The sequence below is a fragment of the Rhineura floridana genome, chromosome 3 (genome assembly GCF_030035675.1).
Source record: "Rhineura floridana isolate rRhiFlo1 chromosome 3, rRhiFlo1.hap2, whole genome shotgun sequence".
Classification (NCBI taxonomy): domain Eukaryota; kingdom Metazoa; phylum Chordata; class Lepidosauria; order Squamata; family Rhineuridae; genus Rhineura; species Rhineura floridana.
This window is the reverse complement of record NC_084482.1, coordinates 201,739,463-201,757,896: the sequence shown is the minus strand read 5'-3', so window position 1 is coordinate 201,757,896 and position 18,434 is coordinate 201,739,463. Positions and strand designations below refer to the sequence as shown.

Genomic DNA, 18,434 nt, shown 5'->3' with positions numbered 1-18,434 from the left:
CAAATACACATTTTTTAACATATTATGCCAAAAACATGAAACTGTAAAGATCGTAAAGCAAAAAAAAATGTACCAGTGGCATACTTTGATAAAAATAATAATCCAGTATAGTTCAACATAACAGCCAGAAAGAAAGCACCTCGACAGCAGGGAACCTCTAAAGCTCTCTGAAATAAAATCACCTTAACTTATCATTGGAAAGCCACCAAGGAGGGGCAGAGTGAACTTCCCCAGGGAGGAGTTCTCAAGATTCAGTGCCAGTGCTGAAAAGACCCTGTCCTAGGTAACGCCAGTGGTTTACTTCCAGGCCGGGGTGGGTGGGGTGTTCCTGCAGATATATTCCCATGTTCCAAATGTTGGTGGAGGACAGCTCCCATCCTCCTTGACCATTGGGCTATGTTGGCTGGGGCTGATGGGCTGAAGGGAATTGGAGGCCAGCAACTTATGGAAGAGCCCCAGGTTGGCTACCCTTGATTTTGAATGCCCTTGTGTATATCTGCTTTTGCAAAACAATTCTCTGTAAAATATCTGTTCCAGGCCATTCTGTTGCATTCCGGTTCTGCGTTTAGCGGTGGGCTAAAAAAAGGTGAAACGTTGGAAAGGTTTCAGTTCTAAAAAACATAGTTCTCAGGTGTTTCTAACACAAAGGCGAGGAACCTGTGGCCCTCCAGAGGATGTTGGACTCCAGTTCGCATCAGCCTCGGCTAGCACGGCCAGCAATCAAGAGTGATAGGAGTTGGAGTCCAAAACCATTTGGAGGTCCGCAACTCGCATCCCTGCTCTCACAAAATCCCGCTACTGTTTCATTTTCATTTGATTTTATTTGGCATCACTTTAATTGACAGAGAGGCCGTTCTGGATTTTAGGGGGGAACCAGGAGCCTGCAAGGAACGGCTCTTAGGGGTTAAACTGATAGAGAGCTGCGTTTCCTAGAGAGGCGCAGGACATTTTAGGTGTGCTTAATTCTTGTTCCTGCTTCTCCTTGGCCAGGTGGGAGAAGCTCGTTTGTGGGGTGGTTTTTTTTGGTCATCTCAAATTCTGGGCCATTTTGGATCGCGTCGTCCCAGGGGTTGCAAGCGACGCTGCAGCTGGAAGAAGGTGAGGGGGGGGGAAGGTGGTGATTGGGGAAGGAAAAAGAGAAATAGCCGGGAGAGAACTGGACTCAAAGAGAAGGATTGCCAATACAGAGCCAGTGCTGTATGGTGGGGAAGGGGCTAGTCTAGACCCGGGTTCGAATCCCCGGCCAGCCAGCCATGAAGCTCACTGGGTGATCTTTGGGTAGTCACTCTTTTTTAGCCTAAACTACCTCAGAGGGTTGTTGTGATTTTTTTTTAATGGATGTGGGAGAGATCCGTGGTGTGCTGCTTTGAACCTTGGAGGAACTGTGAAATAATAAAATGTAATAATCATGTATTTTAATGTATTTTGTGTTTTTTTCTTCTTTTACATGTACTGAATGGTGATAGCCGATGGCTCTGAGCGGTAATGATTCATACAAATAAAATGTGATGTAATACTCAATACCCAAACCTGTGACAAGGGTGTACCGCATCATGCACTTGTAAGGCATCGATTCTTATGTGCGGCGACACCTACTCTCTGGAGCTCCCTGCCTGTTAATACCAGGCAGGCGCTTTTGCTGGATTGTTTTCAGCGCCTGCTAAGCACTTTTTTTTGTTGAGGCAAGGCTATGCTATGTACATGTGTAATTTTATTCTATTTATTTCTTTTAAAACTGCTGATTTTACTTTGTCTACATCAGTACTGGGATTGGTTTTTTGTTTTTAAGACTTTTTTTTTAGTGTCCTGGGCTCCCATTGGGAGCAAGGGCAGGTTGTTGTTGTTAATTAAATTTATATCCCACCCTTTCTCCTTATCTGTTTTGATAAATGTTTGTACTTGCTCTTAAAGTTTGGTTTTGTTTATATTTTCCTAACTATAATTTGTTTTGTTTTGTATAAACCACTTTGCAGGGCTTTTTTTGTTGACTAGATTTTGGTAAACTTTGCTAAGTAGAAAAGAAACAAAACAGATGTGGCGACGGCTGTACAGCTGTTCTCAGTAGAGCAAGGAGACGCAAACACAGGGAAGGGGAACGTTTAGCCCCTTCGGACATTGTTGGACTCTGCCTGCCCAGCATGGCCGATCCCAGTGCAGCCAGCAGTCAGGGATGATGGGAGTTGTAGTCTAGCAATATGTGGAGGACCACTGGGGTTCCCATCCCTGCGCAAATTTAAAGAAGGGAAAGCAGGAGTAAAAGGAACGACAGTCCAACCTCAGAATGCAGCCATGCTCCAATTTATGGTAAGGCAACAAGAGGTAGTGACTGGCCACTGATAAGAAGAGCCTGGCTGAGTCATACCAAGGAGCCATCTAGCCCAGTATCCTGCTTCCACCAGTGGCCAGCCAGACATGAGGGCTGCAGACCGCTCTCATCCATCGCTAGCAACTGGTATTCAGTGACATAAATGGGACCTGTAACAAGACATGCCCTTTTCCAGAATACTTCGTTCTGTTCCCTCTTTTTAATGGTTGCAGAGTCCCTCACAATTCTGCATTTCTATTCTTGGAGTTTCACTCCTCTTATCAGATCAGCATATTCCCCGCTTGCCTTGTTCCTTCTGCAGCTTTCGAGGTCAGTTGCTTTCTGCCATGCAGTTGAGCCTCGCTCTTCCCCATCTCTGTATCTTCCCCATTTACACTGGTGGTGGAGGACAGAGAATGCGCACGCCTCAGCTGGCATCTCCTCACGCACTTCTTCACACGGTTAACTTTTGGAATTCGTTGCGATGGCTAGAGATGTGAAGGCCTGGAAAAGCTGAAACCCCTGTTTGTTTATTTTGTTCCTGAATTTTCCCTTTTCTTCCTAAATGATTAGTGGCTTTAAAGAAGGGGTAGAGAAATGCCTGGCTGTTAGCCATGGTTGTTATATGGTACCTCAGGCGCAGGAGCCAAATGTGGCCCTCCAAACCTCTCCATCTGGCTCTTGGGACTCTCCCGGGCCTTACCCCCTCCCACTCTCCCCAGGCTGTGTTCCTCTTTACACCCTCAATGAGTGTTTGTGCCTGGCTGGAATATGTCCTTGAATTCTGATCTTGCTTGCCTGAAGGGAAGAGAGAGGGTGTGTGTGTATAGATACCAGCCTACTGTACGAAGGTGATATTTACATTTGTTGCTTTGCTCCTGTTTGCCTCCAGCTCCGCCCACCACTGGCATGTGACCCAGAATGGAATGCAGCCCTCGGGGTTGAAAAAGGTTCCCCACCCCCTGTGCAGCTTCCAGGTTCAGAGGTGGCATCTTGCCCTGAATATCAGCTGCTTATAGGCTCCCTGGGGGTATCTGGTTCGGCCTCTGTGAGAAACAGGAGGCGGGACTAGATGGTCATTGGTCTAATCCTGCAGGGTGCTTTTCATCTTCGTAGGCCCTACGGGGAGCGTGTTAACCTTTAATCTGAGAGAACCCGTTTGCCTTTTTACTGGTGTAACAGATTTTTGTTTTGTTTTTAGGGATCTGTTGTGCAATATAACTCAGGAGTGGGAAACCTGTGGTCCTCCAAATGTTGTTGGACTATGTTAGGGGCTGCCAATCTTTTTGGGGCTGTGGGCACATTTGCAAACAGGAGGAACCTGTGGACACCACACATGCACACACACACACCACAACCAAGCACGCACTGCAATATATTTTATTAGCTATGATAGAATGCTTCTTTCAAGCCTAATTTCAGAAGGGAAGGGTAGGGGATGGGCACGTGTGTGCACGCACCACCTTGGTTACCCCTAGACTACCTCATCCCTGGTCATGCTGGCTGGGGCTGATGGGAGTTGGAGTCCAGCAACATCTGGAAGGCCACAGGTTTCCCCACCTGGGATCTACTGGCAGCGGCTCTCCGGAGTCTCAGGAACAGATCTTTTCTCAGGCCTACCTAGAGAGACCAGGAACTGAATCTGGGACCTGTTGCATGCAAAGTATGTTCTCTGCTACTGAGCTATGGCCTTTCCCCATAAGTGCACATTGGCTGTGCAGTTTACACCTCTTTGCTCATGGCCAGGGACCGGGGAGCCTGTGACCCGCCAGATGTTCTTGCCCACTTTGGACTGAAGAGCCTATGATAGAACCAGCCCTGAAACATGCAGCATCTGAAGCAGGGATGGCAAACCTGTGTGGCCCTCCAGATGTTGCTGGATTCTAGCTCCCTATCATCTCTGACCGTTTGCCATGCTGGTTGGGGCTGATGGGAGTTGGAGTCCAGCAACATCGGGAGGGCCACAGGTTCCTGCCATGTCTGAAGACCTTCCCCTTTCAACAAGCCTTTTAAGTAGAGATCTTATCCCAGTCTGTGTTGGAATTTCTTTTTAATATGTTTTCAAAGCTTTTTTAAAAAAGATGTTTTGTATTAATAAGGTTTTATGGATGTTTTGTTGTAATATATTTTAAATATATAAATATCTTATATGTTTTGTTGTAATATATTTTAAGGATGTTTTGTTGTAATATATATTATAAAACATCATATATTTTATGATGTTTTAGAGTGGTTTTAGTGCTTTTGTTTGCCACCCTGGGCTCCTACTGGGAGGAAGGGCAGGATATAAATCTAATAAATAAATACATGTCTGATATAACTGATGGGGATGGTCCTGTTTGCATGTATTGAATCTCAGTTCCTTTCTCTGTGCTGCAGCCAGAATAACAATGGAAGATCGAGACCCATCAAGACCTCTGCAGAAGGAGAGATCAGAGGCAGGAGGGAAAGATCCTCAGGTTGTCCCAACTGGGGCCTTGAGAGAGTTTCAGATGGAAAATACTCTGCGGCAAATTAAAGAAGAACCAGAGGAGCATTGCTGGGATAGCCAGTGGCAAGAGTTCCTGAAGACGATGAAGAGCCCTCAGTCAGGATGGAAAAATCCACAGATATCTAAGCTCACACAAGAGGAGGATACTAAGGACTTCCAGGCCTCCTTCAAGGCCATTGTTGATGGCACACGTACAGGTGCACGTGTGGCCCAAGCCCTCCTTGGCCTCCCCAGAGAAGCCCACGAGGCCCACCAAAGGCTGGATCTTTCTGTGAAAGTTAAAGAAGAGGTTTCGGATGAGAGAGCCCTCAGCTTGGAGATGCGTTGCCTGCGCTTCCGCCATTTCAGCTTCCAGGAGGCCGAAAGGCCCCGGGAAGTCTTGAGCCAGCTCTGGGAACTTTGCTGCCAGTGGCTGATGCCAGAGAGGCACACCAAGGAGCAGATCCTGGAGCTGGTAACCCTGGAGCAGTTCCTGGCCATCTTACCCCTGGATATGCAGTGCTGGGTCAGGGAACGGGGCCCGGAGACCTGTGCGCAGGCCCTGGCCCTGGCAGAGGATTTCCTGCTGAGGCTGCAAGAGGCCGACCAAGTGGGGAAAAAGGTATGAACGTTTCACAAAGTGGGACCTTCAGGTTTATTTTATACTAGGTGAAAGTACCCAGTGTTACTTGGGGATTCTAAGAGACCAATGTAATTTGTTCCTTTCTTGCTGAAATTTGATCAAAATCACTGCAGTTTTGAAAGGTTCAGTCCGCCGTCTTGATTCAAAATGGCATCGAGTTGTAGCCATACGTAGAAGGAAACCTGCTACTTGATCGCAAGAACTGTCACACAAAATTGGGTTATGATATCTTAAGAGGCCTCTGAATGCGTAGAGAAGAGATGGACAGACAAATGACGGTCCAATATATAGATATAGAAGAAAAATATATTTCTTACACATTTCAGAATGTGTACACAAATATCATTAAAAAATCACACATATCCTTATGTCACTGTTCAAATAGTAAATAAATAAACAAAAATAAGCTATTGGCTTATTACTAATACCAAATCTTTTACGCTAAAAAAATAAAATAAAAACTATTTTACACTTAGTTAATTAGAGCCTCGCATGATCTGTAAAAATACTTGAGCAAAGTAGAAGAGCAGCTTTTAGATGTTATTTTTAAATTAGATATTAATTTTCTTAGGTATAATAGTTTATACCAGGGGTTCCCAAACTGTGGTCTGCAGACCATGAGCTTCATTCCAGTTGGGTTCTATGGAATTCAAATTATAATACAATAAATAACAATAAGATATGAAAGAAGCAATAAAAATACAATTAAAAAAACGTACAGCATCTAGCAGAGCGCATTACAATTGCTGTAACAGGCAGAAGAAAATCATTAAGTGGTCCACCAAGGCCCTCAGCATTCTTCAAATAGTCCTTGGGGGGGAAAGTGGGGACCACTGATTTATATCATTTTAAAAGTTAGATAATTTGGAGTGGGAGGGAGAGAGATTCCCCTCCTTTCTTTCTCTTTGAAGAGGGTCATAACCAAAATTTTCCACAAAGTTTCAGATCGAGTCTCTGAGCCACTGCGCAACATCATCTCACTCGTTGCATCTCTCTTCCTGTTCCAGCTTCCGGAACCTTTTCAAATAGTGACTATTAAATCCCCAAAGTCAGAGGAGGATCCATCGGACACCGAGGAGTTGCTCCTTCCTCCAGAGACCACCCGGGAGAGTGACAACTTTGTCATGTTGCTGGGTAAGGATTCCTGTCTCCGAATCTCAGTGTTGCAAAGCCATTGGGGGATGATTCCAGCATAGGCTCTAGAGCAGGGAGGGGACAACCTGTGGCCCTCCAGTTGATGTTGGAGTGCAACTCCTATCGTTCTCACCACTGGCCATGGTGTCTAGCACTGATGGCGTTGAAGAGCCGCAGGTTCCTCATGCCTGCTGGGAGGCAATAGCTCAGTGACACAGTACGTACTTGGCATGCCAAAAGGCCTGTGTTTAGTCCCAGGGATCTCCAGGTAAGGGTGGTCTGATAGACGTTGTATACTTGAACTTTCTAAAAGCTTTTGAGTGAGCCCCTTACCCAAAGGCTCCTGAGCAAACTTTGGATCCATAGTTTAAGAGGATGGTTGCTCTTGCGGATCAGTTAAAGAACAGGAAGCAAAGAGTAGGAATAAATAGACAGCTTTTACCACAGAGCAGAGCCCTCCAGAAGTTGTTGGACTGCAACTCGTATCAGTCCCAGCTGGCATAGCCAGTGATCAGGGACAACAGGAGTTGCCGTCCAGCAACATCTGGAAGGCCACAGGTTATCCACCTGTGCCACAGAGGGTGTGGTCTCCAAAGATCTGTTTTTGGACCAGTGGTTTTTAACTTGTTGATGAATTATCTGGCGTTTGTGGTGAGTATTAAGGTGGCCACGTTTGCCAGTGAGACCAAATCATGAAAAATGAAATGGACTGCCTTCAAGTCAATTCTGACTTATGGTGACCCTATGAACAGGGTTTTCATGGTAAGCGTTATTCAGAGGGGTTTACCATTGCCTTCCTCTGAGGCTGAGAGGCAGTGACTGGCCAAAGGTCACCCAGTGAGCTTCATGGATGTGTGGGGATTCCAACCTTGGTCTCCCAGGTTGTAGTCCAACACCTTAACCCCTACACCACACTGGCTCTCAGACCAAATTATGGAGGGTGGTAAAGCCAAAAAGCAATTGTGATGAGCTCCAAAAAGATCTCCCCAAACTGCATGAACTGGTTATAAAATGGCAAATGCACTTTGGTGTAAGGAAGTGTAAAAGTGATGCACACTGAGGCAAAAAAATCCTAACTTCACATATCTGCTCAGGGTGTAGAGTAGGGGTCTAAGCTTATAGATACTGACCAGGAAAGGGATCTTGGGGTCAGAGTGGATAGCTTGCTGAAGAAGTAGATCTAGGTTGCGCAACTTCGAAAAAGGCGAATGCCATGTTGGGGATCATTAGCTCCGCACCCAAAGGCTGCTGAGTGAACTTTGGATCCTTGGGTTAAGAGGACAGGTGCTGTTATGGATCAGTGAGTAGTTCTTTAACAGGAAGCAAAGAGTAGGAATAAATGGACAGCTTTTACCATAGAACAGGGCCCTCCAGTCTGTATTTGTGCTGGACTTGCTTTTTAAGGTGTTTTTAAAGATATTTTTAAGATGTTTTGAATTCTTTTGTTCTAAAGATGTTTTAAAGTGCTTTTAGTGTTTTTGTTTGCCCCCTGGGCTCCTTCTGGGAGGAAGGCCGGGAAATAAATAAATAAATAATGTTAGGGAAGGGATCGAAAGTAAAACTGCCAATATTGTAATGCCTTTATACAAGTCTGTAGTACAAACGGACTTGGAATACTGCATTCTGTTCTGGTCACCCTGTCTCAAAGACTGTATTGTAGAGCTGGAAAAGATATTTCTTTCTCCCACAGGCAATGGGCAAGCAAAGTCAAAAGAGGGAAATTTTCCATTGCAAAGACTGAAGCAAGTTGAATTCAAGTCATCATTGGGAGAAGCCAGAGAGAATGCCTTGCTCTATCAGGACAAGGAAGAATGGCATTTGAATCAGCAGGGACTAGAAACATTCCAGCATAACCTTCCATGGCAAAGAGCTGGGGGAAATGTGCCTTGTGAGGAAGGTGACACAAGTGTATGTGAAAGCCCAGCGAAACAAGGAATCCTTCAGTGCGAGAGAAAAAATATGTGCACAGAGTGTGAAAATCTTTGTCACAGCTTTAACTTTCCAAAGAGTCAGAGAATGCAAGTGGGGGAAGACCTGGACAACTGCACCCTGTGTGGGAAAGCCTTGAAAACTGGTGCCTCCCTTCCTGTACACAAGGGGGCTTTCTCTGGAGAGAAACCATATCGGTGCTCAGAATGTGGCAAAAGCTTTGGTTGGAAATCGTCGCTCACTTCACACAAAAGAACCCACACAGGGGAGAAGCCGTACAAGTGCTCCGAGTGCGGGAAAAGCTTTGGGATTAGCTCCCAGCTGGTGAGACATAAGAGAATCCACACAGGTGAGAAACCATAGCATTGCTCAGACTGCGCTAAAAGCTTCAAGAAGATAGCCTCTCATCCACAGGAGAACTCACACGGGGGAGAAGCCATGTAATTGCTCTGAATGTGGGAAATGTTTTGGCACTAGGACCACCCTTATAATGCATGAAAGGGTACGTATGGGAGAGAAGTCGTACCAGTGTTCAAACCGCAGGCAGAACTTCAGTCAGAGGTCACACCTTGTCATACACGAGAGGACCCACACAGGAGAGAAACTATACAAAGGCTCCAAGTGCGAGAGATGTTTCACTTTTAGCTCAGACCTTAGGAAGCATCAGAGAATACATACAGGGGAAAGAAGCTGTTAAAATGTTCAGGGGCAGTGCTGAATCTGTTAGGGATAGTAACCCATTCTGTTACAGAGCACAGAATGTTACTGGGGTGGGGAGGAAGTCCTCTAAAGGGGTTTAGATTGTGAAAAAAGATTAAAACAGACATGAGTTGGGTGGATTCAGCGAAGATCTACTCAGAACAGACCCACTGAAGTTAATGAACCTAAGCAAATCATGTCTGTTAACTTCAGTGGATATCCACTGAATAGGATTAGCATTGAATACCACCCAAGGTTAGAACTCTGAAAGGCAGGGGTAGCCAATGTGGTGCCCTCGGGAGGTTTTGGATTCCAACTCCATCTTTGCATGGGCAGTGATCAGGGATGATGGGAGTTGTGCTCTCCAGATGTTTTGGACAGCCATGTTGACTAGCTGTGTTATAAAGATTCCTAGGTTGTAGAACAGGTATGAATTGAAAGCCCATGGATTTTATTAATTTATTCCCTATTTATAATAATTACTATTTAATTCATTTAATTATATTTATATCCCACCCTTTCTCCAAAGGAGCTCAGGATGGCACACATGGTTCTGTCACCCATCTACCTTTTATAACCACAAGAACCCTGTGAGGTAGGTTAGATTGACTGGCCCGAGGTCAACCCTTGAGCTTCATGGCGGAGGCAGAATTTAAACCCTGGTCTCCCAAGTCCTAGTTCGACACTCTAACAACTACACCACATTAGTGTATTGTATCGCTACAGGCATCTGGTCTGTTCTTAGAAACGGGATGCCGCATGAGATAAACCCTTGATCTGCCTCTTACGTTCTTCTAGCGTTCTTAGTAGTCTTCTACCATTATCAGGCATGGACTGAGACTGGCTACAATATGTGTCTTGTCTATATGTATGTATTTTTGTATGTGAAAGGTGGACCTCGGCAGGTTTTTTTAAACAGCCTTATAGACTTGCACCCTCAGAGGGTTCCCTAATTAAAATTCCAAAAAAGTACGAAAAGGATGGCTATAGCGTGGCACACACCCCACCTTCCTACTTTGCTGATAGTCTTCCAGGCATGGGGGGTGGTGCCTCAGTTTCCCATGTAAAGCCAAAGCTTTCACTTCCCAAGCAGCATATAGAACTGGAGTAGGGAACCTTCCTCCCGCAGGCCAGAAGCAGACAGGTGAGGCTGTCAATGTGCTGAACCGGTGCCTGGCTGCGACAATGGACTGGATGAGGGCTAATAAACTGAGGCTCAATCCAGACAAGACTGAGATGCTGCTAGTGGGTGGTTCTTCTGACCGGATGGTGGATGTCCAACCTGTTCTGGATGGGGTTGCACTCCCCCTGAAGGAGCAGGTTCATTGCTTGGGGGTTCTCCTAGAACCATCTCTGTCACTTGAGGCTCAGGTAGCCTCGGTGGCACGGAGTGCCTTCTACCAACTTCGGTTGGTGGCCCAACTACACCCTATCTGGACAGGGATAACCTGGCTTCAGTTGTCCATGCTCTGGTAACCTCTAAATTAGATTACTGCAATGCACTGTACGTGGGGCTGCCTTTGAAGACGGTTTGGAAACTGCAGCTTGTGCAAAATGCAGCGGCCAGATTGGTAACAGGGACCAGATGGTCCGAACATATAAAACCGATTCTGGCCCGCTTGCACTGGCTGCCTCTATGTTTCCGAGCTCAATTCAAGGTGCTGGTTTTGACCTATAAAGCCTTACACGGCTTGGGACCACAATACCTGATGGAACGCCTCTCCCGATACGAACCCACCCATACACTACGTGCAAGATCAAAGGCCCTCCTCCGGGTGCCTACTCCAAGGGAAGCTGGGAGGCTGGCAACAAGGGAGAGGGCCTTCTCAGTGGTGGCCCCCAAATTATGGAATGATCTCTCTGATGAGGTGTGCCTGGCACCAACACTGTTATCTTTTCGGCGCCAGGTCAAGACTTTCCTCTTCTCCCAGGCATTTTAGCATGTGTTTTTTAAATTGTTTTAAATTTTTTAATTGTGTCTTAAATTGTTTTTTAAAAGATGTATTTTAAATTGTATTTGTTTTTAGTTACTGTAAACTGCCCAGAGAGCTTCAGCTATGGGGCAGTATACAAGTATAATAAATAAATAAATAAAATGGGGAGGCGCAATCGCTTAGTAGCAAAGCACCCATTCTTCATGCAGATGGTGTCTCCAGGTAGGGCTCGGGGAGACCCTTGCCTGAAGCCCTGAGCTCGATGGACATGTGGGCCTGAGACTGTCTGAAGCAACTTCCGGTGTCCCTAATTCCATCTGCCCGCCACGGTGCCATCCGGCTCTCTGGGTGCTCTGTGCCCACTTTTGCTTCTCCACATTGCCCCTCTGGGGATCAAGCCCCCAGACATGCTTTGCCCCATATAAGGACCCAAACTGCTTCCTCTTCTGCTGCATATGCATGAGAGAGAGTGTGTCATTGGCAGGCAAGATTATGCAGATGCTCTACAGTGAGCCCCTTGCTGGTCTTTGACCGAAATAAACTTACTTACATTGCTACAGTGAGCCCAGAGGAAAGGGGGGGGGGTGGCGGTGGCAACGGTTTTGTTTTGCTCAAATAGCTCCACTATGTTTTAATCAGTCAGGCATGGGGAAGCTTTGACCCTTCAGATGTTGCTGAACTGCAACTCCCCAGTAAGCCCCAGTAAACACGGGTGAATGGTCAGGGATGATGGGAGTTGCAGTTCAGCAACATCTGGATGGCCAAAGGTTCCCCACACCTGCATTAAGACATTGGAACAAGGAGACAGAGTTGGAGTGAGGAAAGCAATCAGTCCTGCATATATCAATAAAGCCTTTAGAATAGTTCTCTGTTTATTCATTTAGGAATACATGACTCACTTTCCAAAAAACAGAGATCAAGACCCTAACAGCCGCTCTTAATTTCTTTCTGTATTGTTGTTGTTGTTATGTGCGCTGAAGTCGATTACGACTTATGGCGACCCTATAAACAGCAACCTCCAAGAGCATCTGTCATGAACCACCCTGTTCAGATCTTGTAAGTTCAGGTCTGTGGCTTCCTTTATGGAATCAATCCATCTCTTGTTTGGCCTTCCTCTTTTTCTGCTCCCTTCTGTTTTTCCAAGCATTATTATCTTTTCTAATGAATCATGTCTTCTCATTATGTGTCCAAAGTATGATAACCTCAGTTTCATCATTTTAGCTTCTAGTGATAGTTCTGGTTTAATTTGTTCTGACACCCAATTATTTGTCTTTTTTGCAGTCCATGGTATGTGCAAAGCTCTCCTCCAGCACCACATTTCATTATTTCCCATAAAACATCTCTAAGTGATTTCATCGTGAAACCAATTTATTAAATTATTGTATATTAAAAACAATTTCATATGGAAAAAAGTCAATTCCAAATCCAATGCAGACTGGGATATTTATAGTCTGTCATTCGCGCAAAGGTCCCAGTGGGGGGATACATGAAATGAAAACCAAAAACTAAATAACATTGAAACATTTGTAGCAAAGATGAATTCCATGCAAACCAAAGCAGCAGCAATTAAAATTCAGTCCAGGAAATCTCACCCTTCCTCACAATGACAACAAAATTACCACAATGTCATAGTGAAATGCACCTCAGGGGAGGTCATTTCAGAGGCATGGGGTCACCGCTGAGAATGCCCATGGGTGTAGGGATCCTTAACAATCCCCCCATCCCTCTCCCATTAAAGGTCATCAAACGGGCAACCACACAATTTCAGTCCAAATCCAGGCCTAAAACCAGATTCATCGCCCCAGATGCTCAAGCTTCCTTGAAGCATGTCTGAAGTTGTACCTACCACCACTCTTCTTTATTTATTACGTTTATAACCTGCCTTTCTTTCATCATGGAACCCAAGGTGGCATACGTACGGTTCCCAGGCAGTCTGAGACCTCTTAGCTTCAGCAAGGTGATGGCCTTATGTGCCTTATGTTCAGTCCAGGCATCTTGCCCCCTCCCCACCCAAAGGTGATATTTGCAGCTGGGTGATAGTTATTTAACATTTCCTACTGTTAATCTAGCCTGAACTGATAGCTGGCCTGTTTATTATTTATTTATTAAATATATACCCTGCTCTTCCTCCCAAAGGAACCCAGTTCAGTGAAGGCCCAAATGTTAAAGCAATGCAACTAAAACTAAAATAAGAGCATATTTAAAAAACAATCACATACCCGCACATTTATTAATTGCAGGTTGCCAATAACCATATCTTTCAGCCATCAAATGTTTTGGTGCACAGGAATGTTTTTAAGTTCCGCTTGAAAGTTAAACAACAGGGAGACAAAGGCACTTCACCAGGGAGGGCACTGCACAAATGGGGAGCCATCACCAAGAAGGGCCTGCTATGGTTCATTGCCAACCAGGCAGCAGCCAGTGGAGTCACCACCAACCGGGCCTCCCCTGCCAATCATAGGGCCCAAGATGGTGCACAGGATGATGGTGGTGTGTTCTTGACTTTTGATATTGTCTCTTGACTGCACAGCAATTATTGCTCTTCTCTCCCATGCCCCAGAAGAAATTCAGCTAACCACTCCATCTGTTTCTGTATTGTTAGATCACTTGGTCGCAATGCCAGCACACAAAAAAAGGAAAATAGATTTGGAGTGCCGTGTTTTTAATAAGAAATGGACGCATGACTATTTTTTTGTGGAGCTGAAAGGCATGCCCGTTTGCCTGATTTGTGGGGAAGCCCTCTCTGTCATGAAAAAAGCCAACCTCCAGAGGCACTACAGAACAAAGCACATCCAGTATGAAGAGTTTCAAGGGCAGGTGCGCGAGGAGAAGGTCAATGCGCTGAAGATGGACTTGCACACCCAGCAAGGGATTGCCCCAGAACCGAGAAAGGAAATGGACAGCGTGGAGCAAGCCAGCTGCGTAGTGAGCGAGCTGGTCTCCAAAAAACTGCGGCCACTCTCGAGAGGTGAGCTTGTAAAGGAGTGCATCGTTGCGACTGCCGCTCTCCTGGCTCCCGAGAAGCTGAAACTGTTTGAGAGTGTGAGCTTCTCCCGCAGGAGAGTGTCAGCGCAGATAAAGAATATGGCTCGGAGTATGGAAAGGTCTCTTGCAAAGGACCCCCAGGGTGCTGGATTAGCAGATACGAACTTGGAAAGCCAGCTATTAGCAGCCACGCCATTGATGCCAGCAAACGAAACAGGGCTCAACAAAGAAGTGCAGCCTCAAGTATCGCATTAAAAAGCCGGTGAGTTGATAGTTTTTATATTTCCTTCTATATATTTTTTTTAAGTTCTGCTGGAGCGGATTAGTTATGATTTTTTAATTTTTATTTTGCAGATTATAGAAGACGATTCTGGACATTGTTGGTTCCACCTACCATTTCCTCTGGCTCCGCCTACCAACGGGCACCAGTCAGTTGCCACTGCTTCTGTTTGGAAACCATCCCATAGATTTTTCCAATGGGTCACTGGCCCTTCATTTAAAAAAAAAAGACAAAAAGGTTCCTCACAACAAAGTGTAGGCTGGTGCAGAGGGCCTAAACCTAGAGGCAAATTTGTGCAATAGAGTAACAAATATTTATATCCTGATTTTCTTCCATGATGGAACTCAAGGGGGCCTACATGAGGATTCTTGGGTGATCTTTGTTCCTGGAGACATAGTTAATTTCTAGGACATGGGATCCCTTGTACTTTAAAACATGAAAATTACTAGCGAGTCAGTGTGATATTATAGTTTATTGCTCTAGGCCAGGGTGGGGAAACCTGCAGTCTCTCCAGATGATGTTGGGCTACAACTCCCATCATCCTAAACCATTGGCCATGGTGGCTGGGGCTGATGGGAGCTAAAATCTAATGACACCTGGAGGGCCACAGGTTTTCCCCAGCCCTGGTCTAGACCTAGGAATACAGGGGATAATACAAATCCTTCCTCTGTTGTGAAGTTTACTGGATGACTTCAAGCCAGTCACCCATCTGTATGTGAAACCTACCTTGCAGGGTTGTTATGAGGATAAGATGTTGGAGGGAAGGAAAGAGCAATATCTGTTGCACTGAGCTTCATGGAGAAGTGTGGAACAGAAATGTAAGTCAAAAATAAAAGGAGAGAACATAGTTCTAATCTGACTGCAAAGCAAGCTTTCTTTGTCCAAAGATAATACATAGCAGATGTAAGGAGCCTGTGAGTGGCCCTCTGGATGTTGTTGGACTCCAGCTCCCATCAACTTCAGCCAGCATGGCCAATGGCCGGGAATGATGGGAGTTGTAGCCCAGCGACACATGGAAGGACGTTGGTCCCCCCCATCTGTGGTATTATAGGGACAAGACACTAAATGTCCAAGGTGGTCTCTGGTCTTCCCAGTCTAGTCATGTGTTTTTATGTAGGCACCCAGTAGACTGAGGAAAGAGAATCCTGGGCTCTGTCTGAAAACCTGAAGCCATCAGGATAGCACAGAGCTTGTCCATCCCTTGGTGCCATGAGTCAGCTAATGTCTTGTAGCTCAGAGGAATTGGACAGAGGCATAGCTTGTGAGTAGCCAATCAGGGAAGCTTGTGCATGGCCAATTAGGGAAACTTGTGCTAATACAACATGTTCATTTTCCATGCTTATGAATGTTGGTTTGAATCAAATCGTCTGAGGTGTGGAAATGTTAGGGAGAATTTCTCCTTTACGCTCCCTTGGGATAATTTGACAGGAATTAGGGAAGTTGGGAACATTTGTAAGTTGTTTCCTGGATGACAGATAACGAAATGCACAATTCTTAGGGCCGACAGTTTGCTGCCTGCCAAAATGGTGCTTGAGCCCTTTTTAAAATGACAACTGGTCATGTCAAACAGGCCAACATGAGGTTCTTTTTGGACATTATCTGTTCTCTGGTTTACCTTTGCTTTTTTTAAAAAACAACATCCACATAATTGTTGGTGGTGGTTATGATCTTGTCAGCTAAACCAATTAAAAGTTTTTAACGCTAAATGAGGTGTGAAAAATACATACATGCACCAATTTACACTTCAGGGGACAATGCAGACACACTGATCTCTGTAGAAATACATGCCATACAGTTGGGATAGAAGGGTGCTTGCCACAGTAATCTGGTTTGCACATTACATTAAGCCAAGAGTGGAGAACCTCAGACCCAGGGCCCAAATACTCTTGGATAGCTCCCTCTCCATGGCCCTGCTTCACACCCTCCTCAAGTATTGTTGCCTGGCTGGAAGGTGTTCTTGAACTCTTGACCATGCCTCTTGCTTCCCTGGAGGGAGGAAAGAGAGCAACGAGTGAGTGCATGTTGAAACTAGCCTGCTGTACAAAGGTAATGTTTGCATTCATTGTTCCACCTACTTTTGCCTCTGAGTCTGCCCACCACTGGCACGTGGCCCCTGGAAAGTGGTCTAGAAGGGAATATGGCTCTTAGTATGAAAAAGGTTCCCTACTCCTGCACTAAACCATGGTGATATGGTCAAGCCTTGGGTTCATGTACTTCACCACCACCCTATCTTTTCCCCTGATTCCAGGTTTGGTTGCTTCAGTCAAATTGTAAAGTACAGTTTGTTGGTTATGGTTAAGCAAAAGCTATGGTTAAGCAAAAACAGGAGTGGAAACTTCCAGCCTCTTTGAAGCTGTGTTAGAGGAGGGGTGGGGAACGTGATCATCTCTGGCCATTGGCTGTGATGGCTGGGGCTGATGGGAGTTGGAATCTAGAATCTGGAGGCCTACAGATTCCCCATTGTCGATTTAGCATAGGAGACACCAACCTTTTAAGGCTCACTGGCATATCTGCAAACTGCAGAAATGGTTAGATCTAATTTTGTTGGAAGGGAGGGTCAAAGGAGAGCCCCTGTAAGTACCAAGGAAGATGTCCTAGGGGTGCATGTGTGCCTGTGGGCACCATGTTGGCAGCCCCTGATTTATCTTGATGTCTGAATGTAGCCATTGTGTTCCAGGAAACCCAAGCACTTAGGAGTTCCTCAGTGAATAGAGGTGCTTCTCATCGCTACAAATGCATATTGGTTTGGTACCGTTTATAGCCATAATTTCCCTTTTGGCTGCCAAGAAGTCTAGGAATTGTAGTCAGCTGAGGATTCGTGCTAAGATTTTTCTCTTAAGATGTTCCTCCCTCCCTCCAGCCACAATGCTATATATTGTCCAGAACACATAGCAGAAAATGTGTCAGCACGTTATTCCTACCTATTCTTTCATGGTTTATGAATGTGTCTGGTTTTGATGCTTTAGAATCCGTGGTTGATCAACTTTTTGTTCAAAATGGGTTTTGGGTGGGAATGAGTTGATACAATTTTAATAATTCAGAGAGCTCATTTCTAAAATATCATTCTCATGTATCCCACTGTATAGTTAGGTGAGGATGGGGTTGGTTTTTTTACAAAAATAATTACTTATAAACTGTCTGTTCCTGCACGTTCTGTTTTGTTCTGAGTGTGACCCGGCTCCTTTGGGATGAAGGATGGAATATAAATTCAGTTTAAAGAAATAAAGGATACTGTGCAGACACTGGACTTGTCTGTTGCAAAGGTTTCATTTCGCAGCAAAAACAACAAAATGTCCTGTGCCATCTTAAATAACATACATATGTCTTCATGGAATAGGGAACTCCACTGGCTGCCCATTAGGTACTGGGCCAAGTTCAAGGTTTTGGTGTACAAAGCCATGTGCAACTTGGGACCAGGATACCTGAAAGACCGTCTTACCCCTTATATACCCAGTCGATCACTGTGCTCTGCAGGTGAGGGCCTCCTGCAGATACCATCTTATCGGGAGGTCCGCTCTGCACAATAAAGGAAGTGGACCTTTATTGTTGTGGCACCTACTCTTTGGAATTCCCTCTCCTTAGATATCACACAGGTGCCATCTCTGCTATCTTTTCTATTGAAGACCTTTCTCTTTCAACAAGCCTTTTAAGTAGAGACCTTATCCCAGCTTGCATTTGTGCTAGAATTGCTTTGCAAGATGTTTTTAAGGTGTTTTGTTTAAATAATACATTTTTGAAGATGTTTTGTTTTAATAGGATTTAAAGTCTTTTGTTTTTAAGATGTTTCAGAGTGCTTTTAGTCTTTTTGTTTGCCACCCTGGGCTCCTTCTGGGAGAAAGGGCAGGATATAAATTTCAATAATAATAATAATAAATGTCCACTTTGGTTGCTTCCAGACAACCTGTATAATGAGTATTCATTCTGTTTTGTGCAGAGCTTGGAAGATTACTTTTAAAAAGTAATAAATTACAGTTACAACTGCTTGGCCCAAAAAGTAGTAATTACAGTCACAATTGCAATTGCTCTGAAAGTAACTGATTACTTTACTTTTTCTC

At 45.0% G+C, this 18,434-nt stretch overlaps 1 protein-coding gene across 6 annotated transcripts; it reads left to right on the top strand.

The window, feature by feature from the left end:
- The first annotated feature begins 362 nt into the window (after positions 1-362).
- LOC133381087 (zinc finger protein 232-like) lies at positions 363-18,027 on the top strand. 6 transcript variants are annotated; one of them, XM_061619607.1, is made up of 7 exons: positions 363-459; positions 1,467-1,482; positions 4,685-5,397; positions 6,426-6,552; positions 8,243-8,830; positions 13,717-14,361; positions 14,454-18,027. In XM_061619607.1, the coding sequence occupies exons 1-6, from the start codon at positions 397-399 to the stop codon at positions 14,352-14,354; spliced, it is 2,145 nt and encodes a 714-aa protein (XP_061475591.1). In that variant the 5' UTR covers positions 363-396; the 3' UTR covers positions 14,355-14,361; positions 14,454-18,027. The 6 variants fall into 6 exon arrangements, with proteins under 6 accessions (XP_061475591.1, XP_061475594.1, XP_061475592.1 ...); XM_061619608.1 differs by lacking the exon at positions 363-459 and adding an exon at positions 776-1,098; XM_061619610.1 differs by lacking the exon at positions 1,467-1,482 and having other exon boundaries at positions 391-459.
- Positions 18,028-18,434: the final 407 nt, after the last annotated feature.

Bases quoted from the DNA above. Each gene is read 5' to 3' on its own strand.
- LOC133381087 (XM_061619606.1), top strand. From the start codon at position 3,818: ATGGGAGTTGGAGTCCAGCAACATCTGGAAGGCCACAGGTTTCCCCAC. The intron at 3,969-4,684 runs GTATGTTCTCTG...TCTGTGCTGCAG, and splicing joins TGGGACCTGTTGCATGCAAA to CCAGAATAACAATGGAAGAT. The intron at 5,398-6,425 runs GTATGAACGTTT...TTCCTGTTCCAG, and splicing joins CCGACCAAGTGGGGAAAAAG to CTTCCGGAACCTTTTCAAAT.